The sequence below is a fragment of the Natrix helvetica genome, assembly GCF_964273705.1.
Source record: "Natrix helvetica genome assembly, chromosome: 4".
In the NCBI taxonomy this organism is placed as follows: Eukaryota; Metazoa; Chordata; class Lepidosauria; order Squamata; family Natricidae; genus Natrix; species Natrix helvetica.
This window is the reverse complement of record NC_138550.1, coordinates 100,491,369-100,506,843: the sequence shown is the minus strand read 5'-3', so window position 1 is coordinate 100,506,843 and position 15,475 is coordinate 100,491,369. Positions and strand designations below refer to the sequence as shown.

At 38.9% G+C, this 15,475-nt stretch overlaps 1 protein-coding gene across 1 annotated transcript; it reads left to right on the top strand.

The window, feature by feature from the left end:
• Positions 1 to 4,878: 4,878 nt before the first annotated feature.
• Positions 4,879 to 15,152, top strand: LOC309392107 (transmembrane protein 14C-like). The gene is made up of 5 exons (XM_081953090.1): positions 4,879 to 5,017; positions 6,589 to 6,665; positions 10,637 to 10,738; positions 12,701 to 12,788; positions 14,195 to 15,152. The coding sequence occupies exons 2-5, from the start codon at positions 6,590 to 6,592 to the stop codon at positions 14,250 to 14,252; spliced, it is 324 nt and encodes a 107-aa protein (XP_081809216.1). The 5' UTR covers positions 4,879 to 5,017; position 6,589; the 3' UTR covers positions 14,253 to 15,152.
• The last annotated feature ends 323 nt before the right edge of the window (positions 15,153 to 15,475 follow it).

Below are 15,475 nucleotides of genomic sequence, written 5' to 3'. Positions count from 1 at the left end.
GTGCAAGAAAAAATAAGAGAGAAAAATAGAACATAATTAAAAGAAATAATATAAAGAAATGACTTCCAGTTTTCATTACAAACAAACAAATTCAGTAACCCTTCTGACTCATATGACTGTTGCAGTGTCCCTAAGTCATGGGATCAACTTTTATGACCTGACAAGCAAAGTCAATGAAAAAGCCAGTTTCACTTAATACTGTTACTAACTTAACAACTGCGGTGAATCACTTAACTATGTCAAGAAACTATGTCAAATGGGGGCAAGACTAATTTAACTGTCTTGCTTAGCAACAGAAATGTTGGGCTCAATTGTGGTCGTAAATTAAGGACTACCTGTACTTAGTGTCCTTTAAAAGGCTCCGCCATGGTTGCAAATAAGATGGCTCACCCCTTGTCCCCCAGTGCTTAAACTCAAGGAAGAGCATTGGCTGCAGTTTCCTTGCAAGGAGCAGCCATCTGGAGCACGTGTGCAAGACCTCCTTCCCATTCCTTCTCTAGAGAGGTTTTGAAGAACCAGTCTACTCACCAGTTCTTCCGTCTTTGCTATGGTCATCAGCTCCACTTTTGCAGAAGCATCTTCAATTCTCTATATCTTTCTCAGAAGTCCCCAACCCCTTCTTTCTGCTTCCAACTCCTGGTGCATTGAAATTAAAGAGAGTTTATTTTAGCAGCTGAGATAGAAAATAACTAGAATCCCCCTGCCTAGATCAACAGTTCAATAATACATGAAATAATAAAATGACCTCTTAGGGAACCTAGCCTGAGGTTTTCTTATTCTGCTCGTGGTAAAATTAGCAGTGCTTTCAATGTTGAACCTGGAATAGGATAAATCTCAATAGCTTCATAAGCACACAAAACCCCTTTTACTATGATTCTCTTGAAAATAAAAATTGAACAAGGTAAATAATTTTTAATAGAAGTAGCTAGGAATTGCAGAAGAAAGATTTTAACATGCCAGTTATTTGCTCCCAATTAATGATGTTATCTTTATTTGAAATATGAGGGGTTATCGAGAGATTTTGAATATAAAAAATACTGATTTGATGAGCAGAGCAGTTGCCTTTTTACCCATCTTATACTTTCCTACTCCTGATTGTTGACTACAGCACAGAGTAAAAAGCTAAAAGTACTCTAAGGCAATTGAAAGAGTAGTGATACGTAGTAGTAGTGTATTCCACTTGTCTATACGTGCAAAGATTAGTGGTAGAATTTGGATTTCCATTTGGATTTATGGCTTCTAATTAATACTGGGTCTGAATTTTAGGGAAGTGGAATGTAACAACTATGGTTAAATACATAGAATTTTTTAAAATTGAAGATTTAAAAACATCTGAAAGAAACTAATGGAATCCATTAAAAATTTGTTATCAAAGAATATTGTGAAATGCTGAAGTAAAAGATATGAAAACAAGAAAAGCAAAATATCGAGACAGAAATATAGGCGAATAAAATCTATGGAATAGAAAAGAGTTGAAAAGAGTATCTGCTGTATGTGGACTCTTATGAACTGAAGGAATTATAATTCAGGGCTGTATTGTACAAACATATAAATGTGTACTCTGGTAAGTAAATCCCATTATGTTGAATAATAACAATGTAATTGTAGATGTTCATATATTTTGGGACGTGGTGGCTCAGTGGTTAAGATGCTGAGCTTGTTGATCAGAAAGGTTGGCAGTTCGGCGGTTTGAATCCCTAGCACCACATACAGTGGGGCAAAAAAGTATTTAGTCAGCCACCAATTGTGCAAGTTTTCCCACTTAAAAAGATGAGAGAGGCCTGTAATTGGCATCATAGGTAGACCTCAACTATGAGAGACAAAATGTAAAAAAAAAACCAATCAACCACATTGCCTGATTTGGAAAGAATTTATTTGCAAATTATGGTGGAAAATAAGTATTTGGTCACCTACAAAAAAGCAAGATTTCTGGCTCTCACAGACCTGTACCTTCTTCTTTAAGAGGCTCCTCTGTCTGCACTCATTACCTGTATCAATGGCACCTGTTTGAACTTGTTATCAGTATAAAAGACACCTGTCCACAACCTCAAACAGTCACACTCCAAACTCCACTATGGTGAAGACTAAAGAGCTGTCAAAGCACACCAGAAACAAAATTGTAGACCTGCACCAGGCTGGGAAGACTGAATCTGCAATAGGCAAGCAGCTTGGTGTAAGCAAATCAACTGTGGGAGCAATAATTAGAAAATGGAAGACATACAAGACCACTGATAATCCCCCTCGATCTGGGGCTCCACGCAAGATCTCACCCCATGGGGTCAAAATGATCATAAGAACTGTGAGCAAAAATCCCAGGACCACACGGTGGGACCTAGTGAATGACCTGCAGAGAGCTGGGACCAACGTAACAAAGGCTATCATCAGTAACACATTACACCGCCAGGGACTCAGATCCTGCAGTGCCAGACGTGTCCCCTTGTTTAAGCCAGTACATGTCCAGATCTGTCTGAAGTTTGCTATAGAGCATTTGGATGATCCAGAAGAGAATTGGGAGAATGTCATATGGTCAGATGAAACCAAAATAGAACTTTTTAGTAGAAACACAACTCGTCGTGTTTGGAGGAGAGAGAATGCTGAGTTGCATCCAAAGAACACCATGCCTACTGTGAAGCATGGGGGTGGCAACATCATACTTTGGGGCTGTTTCTCTGCAAAGGGACCAGGACGACTGATCCATGTACAGGACAGAAGGAATGGGGCCATGTATCGTGAGATTTTGAGTGCAAACCTCCTTCCACCAGCAAGGGCATTGAAGATGAAACGTGACTGAGTCTTTCAACATTACAATGATCCCAAACATACCACCCGGGCAACGAAGGAGTGGCTTCGTAAGAAGCATTTCAAGATCCTGGAGTGGCTTAGCCAGTCTCCAGATCTCAACCCCATAGAAAATCTTTGGAGGGAGTTGAAAGTCTGTGTTGCCCAGCGACAGCCCCAAAACATCACTGCTCTAGAGGAGATCTACATGGAGGAATGGGCCAACATACCAGCAACAGTGTGTGCCAACCTTGTGAAGACTTACAGGAAATGTTTGACCTCTGTCATTGCCAACAAAGGATATATAACAAAGTATTAAGATGAATTTTTGATATTGACCAAATACTTATTTTCCACCATAATTTGCAAATAAATTCTTTCCAAATCAGCCAATGTGATTGTTTGGTTTTTTTTTTTTTACATTTTGTCTCTCATAGTTGAGGTCTACCTATGATGCCAATTACAGGCCTCTCTCATCTTTTTAAGTGGGAGAACTTGCACAATTGGTGGCTGACTAAATACTTTTTTGCCCCACTGTAATGGAGTGAGCTCCCATTACTTGCCCCAGCTTCTGCCAACCTAGCAGTTCGAAAGCATGTAAAATTGCAAGTGGAAAAATAACTACCTTTGGCAGGAAGGTAACAGCGTTCCGTGCACCTTCGGCGTTTAGTCATGCCGCCACATGACTATGGAGATGTCTTCAGACAACGCTGGCTCTTCGGTTTTGAAACTGAGATGAGCACCGCCCCCTAGAGTCAGGAACGACTGGCACATATATGCAAGGGGAACCTTTACCTTTATATATTTTGGGCACTTGTGGATATTCAGCCAGAATCGGACATGATTGACTGGATAGAATCATCACCAACTGTAGATAGGGTTCCAATTTTAGTTCCATCATAAATGTATAGGTAGTCCTAGACTTACAAAAGTTCATTTAGTGACCAAAGTTACAACAGTACTGAAAAAAGTGACTGATGACCATTTGTCATACTTATGACCATTATAGTCACAATTTACATTTGGATGCCTGGCAACCCGACTCACATTTATACGGTTGCAATGTCCCAGGGTCATGTGATCCCCTTTTGCGACCTTCACAAGCAAAGTTGATGGGGAAGACAGACTCTCCTAATAACCGTGTTACTAACTTAACCCACTGCAGTGATTCACTTAACAAATATGGCAAGGAAAGTTTTAAAATGGCACAGAACTCACTTAAATGTATTTCTCACATAGTGACCACACATTTTGGGCTCCATCGTGGTCGTTAAGTCGAGGATTACCTGTACTTGAAACTGCCTTGCACTTCATCATCCCAGAAATTGTTTTCGATTTCTGGAACTAGAGAGCCAACCAGGGATTTTACAATTACAAAATGGCGATCTCACATTGCAACATTGAGCGTCCATTTTAAATCACAATGAGACATTTTTGCGATGATTAAGTACTCGGAATGGACCCCTCCCCCCCAAAAAGCTAAAGGCTTTGTTCTGATAGCCTATAGCAGTGATGGCTAACCTTTTTCTAAAGCTGTGTCAAAACAGTGACCCCCATGCGTGTGTGTGTGTGTGTGGGATTTTCACCCTCCCCAGGTTCTGGAGGCTTTTCTGAAGCCTGAGGAGGGCGAAAAGGGCCTTTCCCAGGCTAATCCTATCTTTGTTATGTAGAGTAGACTAGCTCAGTCTTTTTTAATGGCCCCTTGACAAAGGTGGAGGCTATTAAGAGTGAGTCTTTTCCTGCCTAAAAACATGTTTCTCCCTTTCTTATCCAGGGAAATATAATATTCTGCCTTTTCAATATTTCCCAGGATATTTCATTTTTCTAAGAGAGGGGTGGGTTTTAACTTCCTACATTTCATTCAGACGTCCTGACACTCAACAGCCCGGAATAAGCCAATGGCAACACTGCCGAGAAACTCTTAAGAACGTGATCCCCAATACTTGAAAACTTGCTGAAAGCATCTTAATTTATTGTAACGTATTTGCTTCCTGCAATTCTTGTAAGATATGGGCTGAAAACTCTGGGCAATACCCCGATTGGCCATAGCGTTTGCAAAAAGGGAAGAGAAAAAAAACCAGCCCGCAACTCCGGGCATTGTACTGATCGGCCCGTGTCACGTGTATTGCTCTCCTGCAGTTGTTGAACTCCCGGGTTAGTTCAATAGTAAAAGGATCGTTTGACAGCAGTCTTGTTTTTCTTGCTCTGCAGCCCCCTGCAATTGTTCCTGCACCAGAGGGTAAGTAGCCACATTTAATGGAGATTCCTGAGGTTTTGCATTCATGACTCATTAATGCATTTGCATTTGAGTCGTATTAAAAGTACGGCAAAGGACAAAGCGTAAGAGACTTTCAGGTTGCGTATGTACTGTATCCCCGGGTACGTATGGTTTGATAGATGATGAAGTTTTGAGGCAATGCATGCCTGCAGCTTTAAACCAGATATTATTGAAAACAAGTGTCTATGTAGATCCTCACTCATTCAAGTCATGGTTGTCCCAAAGGTGCTTTTTCAAGAGGCAATTGGACTTTATGGGTCCTTCCTTCCTTCCTTCCTTCCTTCCTTCCTTCCTTCCTATCTTCAAAGAAAAAAACCTGAAACTCCAGTTGCTTCTTGAAAAAGCAACTTCGGGTGGGGATATTGAAGGCAAATTAACATTTCCCCGTAAAATGTCACAGGATGGCAGAGTTACATTTTGCCAGTTTGCTCTAGTGGTTTAAAGGCTACAAACTAGAATTCGGGAGAAATTCGGGAGAAATTGAATTCAAGCCAGACTTTAGGGTTTGACTTTGGGCCACTCACTGTCTTTCAGACCAATTCACTTTACAGGATGGTTGTTGTGGGAGAAATAGAAGGAGGAAAGAGTAATTAGGTATGTTTACTGCCTTGAGTTATTTAAAAAATAAATAAGGCAGAGTATAAATAAATAAATAAATAAATAAATAAATAAAGGTCCCTGATTATATTCTCTTGATTTATGTAGCACTTTTCCTCAGATTACCTATACAGTACATACAACAGGGTAGCTGATCACTTAACATAGAGATTGTATGAGACACACAATAATTGCATGTTTCATACATTGATGATATCTGGGATGGATATGTTTCTCCCCCCCCCCCACCCCCTCCACAATTTATATTCATCCTTCCTCTCTGAACTGCAGAATTTAGCTCAAGGTAACTTAACAAGGTAATACAGGCTGAGAATCTTGTTGCCCTGACATCTGTTTCTTATTCTGTTTCTCTTCTGTTGTTAGGTACTCAGCCCAAAAGTGAGGAAAAATAATCGGCTAAAAGAATATGATTCCAGTGTTTTGTATTTAATCAAGCATATATGTAAAGCATATTCAAAACAACCGGTTACACGGTTTATTCCGCTTTTTCATCATACAAAAATGTATTTCTCTCCACAGAAGGCATGTACAATATGGCAAAATGCTAGCCCAAACTGACTGATATTTTTTTTCCAGAATAGTTAGTGAATCTGAAATTTACCCTCAAGTAAGGAAGCAGCAATAGACTGTCTTTTAAATATCCATCCTAAAGCATGGAAGCATTTCTAGAAATAATTTTTTAAAGGTTTTCTATATGCTATCGACAATTTAAAGGCAGAGCAATAAGTAATCTTAGCCACAAAGGTAGATTTTCAGGCAATAATTGTAAGAGCTAAGAAGGTGAGTGATAATATAATTTAGCTCTCAGGATTTCCACTAATTAAAGCATGTCTAACTTGAGCATTAGTCTCAGGAGGATTTAGTCTCTGATCACCAGCAATATGATCCAGCTTAAATGTTGTGTTATGTTCCAGGATGGGGTTGGACTGGATTGGCTTCGGCTACGCAGCTTTAATAGCTTCTGGTGGAATAATTGGCTATGCAAAAGCAGGTAAGAGTATTGGTGTCTCCTTGATCATAGAGTTCTTAAAATGTAAAGTTGTGAAGTAAGAAGGGTTTTTTTCTTCCCAACATGCATTTTTCAACCTGCATTCTGATAATAAGCTGCTGTTATTATTCTTGTGATAAGATGGTGTTTAACTGTTGCAGGGAATAGATTCCTCCTATTTGAGATACTGTTTTGGGTTGATAATCTCACAAAACAGCTTCTGCTGCTACATACTGATATCTTATATTGTAACACCCAATTTTGTATGGTACAAGTGACATTGCTTTTGTCTTTATTAATTTATTGGTTTTTTTTTCTGTCTTACACTTTGACCTACTGAAGAGTTCAAAGCAACCCAAAAGCTCTTTGGATAAGTAGTGCTGAGGAGAATTTATTACTTTAATTAGTGTTTGAAAGATCCATATTCTGTCTAAGATTCATGAAGTTAAAAAAAAAAGATATTTTTTCATCAATTAATGGCACACTTTCACTTTCAAAACTGATCTATGAAGTATGTCTGATGGTTTCTTGAAAATCAGTAAAGCTAATGTGTTTTAATTTTAAGTTTGAAAGAGGAAAAAACATGCTTTTTAATTGAGGTTTCTTCCTTTCTGGAGTGCTTTTTTTTTAAAAAAATTATTGAATAAACATTAAAAACATTGGACATAAAAATCATTTCCATATAGGGAGCGCAATGTTTTTTACACTTATCTAATAGAAGTTGCTATGAAGATAGCAACTTTGACTTATGTGTTCTTGGAAGAAAACTATATGTTTTCTCATCACTAGCACAAGGGCATTTTTAATAAATAACCATGAATCACATTATAAGTAATAAATAATACGGAATTGTGAATATCAGAATAACTGTGAAAATCAGAATATTGCAACAAAAAAAATCCCTTGGCCTATTTTTTTTTCTGAGTTTATCTGTATAAATTCCATCTGCCTCCAAAACCTGTTATGTGTAAATTTGCAATATGGTAAGACTTTTTCATATCATAATCAGCTTTCCATCTGGTCCTCTGGCAGGATGCTAATTGCTCATCCTAGCTTCTGAGGATAAGTGTGAATTAGGGGAACAGATTCAAAAGCTGTTTTGTTGTTTTTGTCATTCATCTGAACTCCACTGTGGGTTAGAGACCCTATGGATAAAAATAAAAGTAATGATATCAGCCATGCATTTAATACAATTGCTTGGACAACTTTTAAGAGACTTTTGAGTTTTAATATTGACATGTATTTCTAGAGCCTTTTGAAGTGTATTTGTAATTACAGACAGTCCTCGTTTAACTACCGATTGCTTAGTGATAATTCAAAGTTAAAATGGGTCTCCCCAAAAGGTACTTACGACCTGGTTCTGGAGTTCTGACTACACCCACCCACCCATACACACACACACACATACAACCTGCAGTCATGTTTGGCTCACACTTATGGCCTTTTGTATTGTCCTATGATCTTGTGACCTGTTAGCGTTCCAAATAATGCACCGATTGAAAGTAGAACTGCGAGGCAGGTAGATTCCTCAAAGAACAGTTTATTGGATACATCATATTGGCACAACTGGTGAAAACTGACTCTGAAAATTCCCGCAGTTTTCACCTAATTAAAAAGTGAAAGTTTTTCTCTTCCCCCAAGTCATCAGTCACATTGTCCAATAGAGGTGCTGGCCAGTTGCTTGGTTACTTCACTCCTCCTCTCCCAGCCACCTGTTGGAATGACCTTGGTTCCCACGGGAAAACTTTTTGTTTTGACTACAAAGCCTCAGTGAACTATTCCCCACTCCCTGTCCCCTCTTCTGCCTTGTGGCTACCCTGAAGCCACAAAAATGGCCTCAGCCAGATTTGCTTCAGGGTTGACAGACCATGATTTTGCATGGTTTTTGCTGGTTTCTGGCATTTCCAGTTTCTAGCAAATTAGCCATTGAATAAAATAGACTTGCTTAATGACCATAATATTCACTTAATGACCATATCATTCACTTACCAATTATAGTGTTTGCTTAATGACCATCACAAAAAGATCATAAATTTGGCATGGTTATGTGGTGACCCATTTAACGACTGCTACAATTTACAACCATGATTGCAGGCTCAATTATGATTGTAAGTTAAGGACTACCTATATGAGATCAGTCTTTTTGCAACTTCATAATAGTCTTGTAAAGATGAAAGAGAAATGGCTCCATAGAAGGGAATCTTAAGGTCTTTTAATAGAGCTTATGATGCTTCAGTTCCTGTAAATAGAATAGGAAACATTAACAATCAATATTGAAAGCCCCTGCAATTTGATTAACAGGACTGTTCAACAATAATTCAAAATATTGATTTTTCCTCAGTTTTTTAAGATCACCTCTCCATATATAAATGCCTAATAGAACTAAAAATAGTCTTTTCTGCCATTTTCATAGAATAACACAGGATAATCCTCTCTGAAAGCAATGCTCTCCAATGGTTTATTTTAATGATATCAAACTCAATGTGAAGTTTTATGAAGAGAATGCTGAATTGGAGGAAAGCTGGAATATATTTTAAACTAATTACCATTTCCTCTTTTTTTTTTTGGCAAGCAATTAATATTCTAGATACGTTTGTGAGAGCCAGCTTGGTGTAGTGATTAAGGCACCAAGCTAGAAATTGGGAGACAGTGAATTCTAGTTCCGTGTTAGGCACTAAGCCAGTTGGTTGAACTTGGGGGCGGTCATTCCCAACTTTGGGAAACAGGAGTTCCAAACCAGTTCCAAAAATCCTGCCAAGAAAATTGCAGGGACTAGTCTAGGCAGTTGCCAGGAGTCAAGACACTTTGAAGCTGCACACAAAAAACTATAAGACCATACTCTTTATATTTTTTACTAGCTGATAACCCGCCGTTGTCCCGGTATTTATTTATAGGGGGAAATGTCTGGACCAAACGTAATTTCTAATGTTGGATTTTCCCCCTTACCAGAGAGAGCCCCCTTGTGGAGTACTGTGAAGCTATTACCATGGCAATTCCACTGCACTATATAGTAGAAGTCATTTTATGGCAGTACAGTAGAAGCCATCTGAAGGCACAACAGGGTGTATAATAACAGAACACGTACCCCAAGAGGTGTTAGGGATGTTTCCCCCCCCCCCAAGTATTTGTTTCCAGAGAGTAATCACCTGCATACCAAGTTTGGTTGAAATTGTTTCAAAAGTTCCAGAGTTATGCTGGAACACACACACACACACACACACATACACATACACACCACACATGTGTGTGTGTGTGTGTGTGTGTGTATGTATGTATGTATGTATGTATGTATGTATACGAGCCCCGCCCACCACCCAGGCCATTACAAAACGAAACAACAATAGACACACAGCCAGCACCAATCAGCACCAATCTACCAATCATGATACAACCACACAACCAATCATTCCACTTACTGAAATAAAGCTAGTACTCCACACACACACCACCAAGATTTATAGAAAGACGGCAGCTCCGATCACACTTTAAGCCCAAATCCAGCCTGAAGATGGCGAGTGAGACCTCGCTGAAACGTTGCCAAGACAATCTCAATCTTATACGGGAAAAGATCCGAATACAACAAGACCAGCATATATATATGTGTTTGTGTGTGTGTTTGTGTGTGTGTGTATTGCTTTAATATATATATTGCTTTAATTAGTTTTATTACCAGCGTTCAAAAAGAGTCACTATTTCTCTTTCTTATTTTGTTTTTCTCCATGCTATCCTCCTTTCCTTTTCTCCCTCCATTTATAATTCTTTGGATACAACATCTTTGAAAATACGATGTAAATGATGTCCCCTGACTAGTGGTAATTAATGCTTCCTGTTTAATAGATTTTACAAGGAAATTAACACCCCATTGAAACCTTAAAAAAAAAAACCCAACCAAGGGTTGTAACCACAACAAAATACTATTGCTTGCCCAATGTCCATTTCTCCTTAACAATGACAGTTCATTTTGTTTACTCAAGGTAGTGTCCCATCTTTGGCTGCTGGTCTTCTTTTTGGTGGGATAGCTGGACTTGGAGCATACCAATTGTCTCAAGACACAAAGAACATTTGGCTTTCTCTGAGTAAGTCTACCTTAAACAAATAGATACGTAGGGCTCATAAATATAATTATTACAAGCCTTTGATTTAGAATAGAATAACAGGGTCGGAAGGGTCCTTGGAGGTCTTCTAGTCTAACCCCCTGTTCAGGCAGGAAACCCTACACCACTTCATACAAATGGTGATCCAACATCTTCTTAAAAACTTCCAGTATTGGAGCATTCACAACCTCTGGAGGCAAATTGTCCCACTGATCAATTGTTCTGTCAGGAAATTTCTCCTTAGTTCTAAGTTAACTTAACTTTATTCGATTTCTAGACCGCCCCTCTCTCCAAAGAGACTCGGGGCGGTGTACAGGCATATTAAAATAATTGAACAATAAATATACATGGTATAAATACAAAATAAATAAATTAAATATAGGACTGGAGGAGGTAGTAATGATTCACTGTACAATTTAGTTAAGTTAGATTAAAATTTTAAAAATTATAAAAACATTTACCCTAAAAACTATCCCAAAATAAAATATCCGCCAGGAGGTAAGAGTAGAACTATAGATGGGCCAGGCCGGCTAATCGGAACAGGTGAGTCTTAAGTTTTTGTCGGAAGGAGCGGAAGTCGGTAGTAGTTCTAATATCGGGGGGGAGGTCATTCCAGAGGGTTGGGCCCATCACAGAGAAGGCTCTACTCCTAGGCGCCGCCCGTTGGCATTGCTTAGTGGACGGCACCCGGAGGAGTCCCTCCCTGTGAGAGCGAATTGGTCGCAGGGATGTATGTGGTAGGATGCGATCCCGCAGGTAACTAGGTCCTGTGCCATGGAGCGCTTTGAAGATGGTAATCAGCACCTTGAAACGCACCCGAAAAACCACAGGCAGCCAGTGCAGCTCGCGCAGGAGAAGTGTTATGTGGGAGTACCTAGTACTCCCCATGATGGCCCGCGCGGCCGCATTCTGAACTAGCTGTAGTCTTCGGGTACATCCCAAGGGGAGCCCCATGTAGAGAGTTGCATCTCTCCTTGATTAGTTTCCATCCATTGCTTCTTGTTCTACCCTCAGATGCTTTAGAGAATAGTTTGACTTCATCTTCTTTGTGGCAACCCCTGAGATATTGGAACAGTGCTATCATATCTCTCCTAGTCCTCCTTTTCATTAAACGAGACATACCCAGTTCCTGCAGCTGTTATTCATATGTTTAGTCTCCAGTCCCCTAATCATCTTTGTTGCTCTTCTCTGCACTCTTTCAATGTGTTTTATACCATTTGTTCATAAGAGTGCAATTGATTTTGCTCAATAGCAGCAAAATCCTCCACTAATTTGCAGTAAATTAGGGAAGATATCAAACGCTGGAACAAGATACTATTTTGGAAACCATTTGAACATCACATTACCAAAAAGTATATAAAGGCGCAAATAGGTTTAGTTCAAATCCATTATGTTAACCATTAATCCTATGAGCTATCTCATTCCCCCAAGAAATAGATGTTGAATAGAATGAAAATGGAGTTTATTATTCAGATTTATTGGGCTGGTTTGGTTTGGTCAAAAAACTGAAGAAGCTTCTTGGACGAGAAATGAAACATCTTCAAGGAAAAAGCAAAGTCCACTTGCTTTTTGAAAAAGCAACCTCTGGGATATTTGCTTGATTTACCATCATAGGCCAAAAAATCCAAAAGAGAGATATAAAAAAAGGCAAAAATACATTTTTGAAATAAAACATAATTTTGAAAACCAGATAAAAAAGAGGACTGTTGGGATATGTTTGAGGTAGAAGTGCAAATATTCTTAAAAAGTGTTCCTTTGAGAATGCTGTAATGTAGGGAGTGCATCTTTTGACTCAGAGAGTGTTTAGAGATAAGATATTAAGTGACTATTGTTGGCTTTTCATTAACATACTTTTCAGATTGGCAGCTCCTTACAGAAACACCCATGAGATAATAATGCACGGCATGTATTCTGTTTTTTAATATATATAATTTTTTTTATTAGTTGCTTCTGGAACCTTAGCTGGCATTATGGGAATGAGATTCTACAACTCAGGGAAATTCATGCCTGCAGGATTGATTGCTGGCGCAAGGTATTAAGCTGCTTGCTTTTATGTTCTCGCTGTTGCATGAGGGTGTGATCTTGTGTTAACTTTTGAGGGAGCTTTATGAAACGTGCTGAGATTTATGTCTAAGGATACAACACCATCCTACAACTGTGTTTTTCAAAAACTGACCGTTAGTAAAAAAAATAGCTTTTTAAAATTTCAATAGTTTTAGATTAAATAACATGTTTATCAAATATAACCAAAATGACATTGAGGAATCCCATAATTTTGGAAACTGTGGGACTGGACTACAGTATATCCAAAATGTTTCTCTTCCTCTTTCTTCCACCTACTCCGACCACAAGTATGTACGTTATTCTCAGGACCATGCTTGGCCATTAAATGATATGTCAGCGTGTGCTCAGTAATAGAAGAAGGAAGTAGAACAGAAACTAAGTTAGGCTTAAATTAGCTTTAAATTAGCTTTCAGTTAGCATTGTTAGTACCATTCATGTGATTCCCACGTATTTAACAATGTTTTCCCCTCTGTCACATTAAAAATGACAACTTAATAGCAATTGGAAAATTTCTTGGGGACAGATTTAGCCTCGCAAATCTGTGATTATACAGTCCCAAATTATAATTTGCCTCCCTTTTTCCAACCAAGTGCCTTACTCTAAGACACAGGTGTCAAACCCGTGGCGTCACATTTCCCTCACGTGATGTATTGCGATGTTTTTTCCCTTCACGGAGCTGGGGTAGGCGTGGCCTGTGCATGACGCACCCGGCCCACGGGCCGCCAGTTTGACACCCCTGCTCTAAGCAATGTTTCTCAACTTTGACCCTTGGCAATATTCTGGCTGGGGAATTCTGGGAGTTGAAGTCCACACTTCTTAAAGTTACCAACATTGAGAAACACTGCTGTAGAGTAAAGTGACCACAATGATTGCATGTCAATATCTCTATCAAGAAAATTTCTTGTTTGCATCTGCAACAAGCTACAGTGACACCAAAACTAGGTCTTCTTGCAGTGCAGTCATTATGTGTTCATACCTGATGTCTAGGTGTAATGTGGCATTTCCATGATTTTATTTATTTATTTAATTATTTGTACAAATAAGTGAAGGTTATTTGAACATATCCAACACGCCTTCCTCCTCCTATGTTCCCCACAACAACAACACTGTGAGGTGCGTTGGGCTGAGAGAAAGTGACCGGCCCAAGGTCACCCAGCTGCCTTTTATGGCTAAGGCAGGACTAGAACTCACAGTCTCCTAGTTTGTAGCCTTGCACCTTTAACCACTAGACAAAAGTTTTCCCCCACCAATGTATTTGCTTTCCCCTCTTTGCCTCTAATTAAACCCCAAACCAAAATGTTTGAGATAGGACATTCATGTCAAACAATTTCTATTTTCTTTTATTTCCCATAAACTGTGTTTTTTTCTTTCAAGTCTGGTGATGGTTGGAAGACTTGGGCTGAAGATGTATGACAAACCCCACGAAGGATAACAGGCTGCTCTCTGTGGCTAAGAAGACAGATCACACATCAGCTCAAATATGCCACGCTAAACTCCCCAAAGCACATATCCTGATTTTTTAAAGTGACCAGATGCAAATGTGTTTGTGAATATAGACACCCCTTTTTATACAAGCATTTCTTTCTCCATTCCAGTAGGAACTATTGATTAGTATAGTAAATTCTTTTTTCATATTCCTCAAAGTGGTAACAAGAGTAGTAGCTGGAAAAAGGCAAAGAAGTCGATTGGTTTAGCTAAGAGAGAGAGAGAGAGAAAATAGGTTCAGCCAATATTCCTTTCTACTCCTGTGTCTTTTATAGATTTGTGTGGGCAGGGTGCTGACACTATTTGCTGGTGTCACACTATCTCACCCAACTCAGAGAGCAAATATCACTTGCATAAACATTTCCAGTGTGAAGGAATCAATGAGCTTTCCCTTGCCTGCGGTGCTCCAGGTGCTTAGGTCTCTGCAGTTGCTTTAAGCCAGCTTACCATAACCTGGTGTTGATCTGATTTATAGGAAATACACCATTTCATCATTCTGAACCAAGATGGTCAGTTGCTGAAATGAAGGGGTTTCCTGAGGCATATGCAGGGAAGATATCAGGATGAAGGAACAATAGATTGAATGTTGAGCTCTTGGTTTGTCCCTGAAGAAATGGAGATCATCTTCCCTCTGTCTAAAATACTCCTAAAATAAATTGTGTTTTGTGAGTGAGTCTCTATAGAACATAGTACTCTTGTCTTCTTTCTCAAGCTATTGTTTATCAACTGTTTACAAGAAGGGGTTGAAATGCAGTCTTTAATCATGAATCTGTGCTTTGTCAAAACCACTAAATTTGTTCTTATCTATGAGTTATTCATGATATTAAAACCTTCCTAAATTACATAACGCTTCTACTGTGATTTCTTTAAAGAAAGTTTCTGATATGGTCTAGAAATTGTAGGACTTTGTTGTAACATGTACAAATACTTTGCAGTCTGCAAGATCAAAACTTGCTTTGCAAACAACTTCAAATTGGTCTTCTTCCACAGAATGCTTCAGAAATCCTGCAAGCCAAGAAAAGAGGATTTCTGTCAGGTCAGAATAGGCTCAGGTAGTCTTTGATTTACAGCAGTTTGTTTAGTGAACAGTTAGAAGTTACAACAGTACTTTAAAAAATGACTTATGACTGTTTTTCACTCTTATAACCATTGCAGCATCCCCATGGTCAT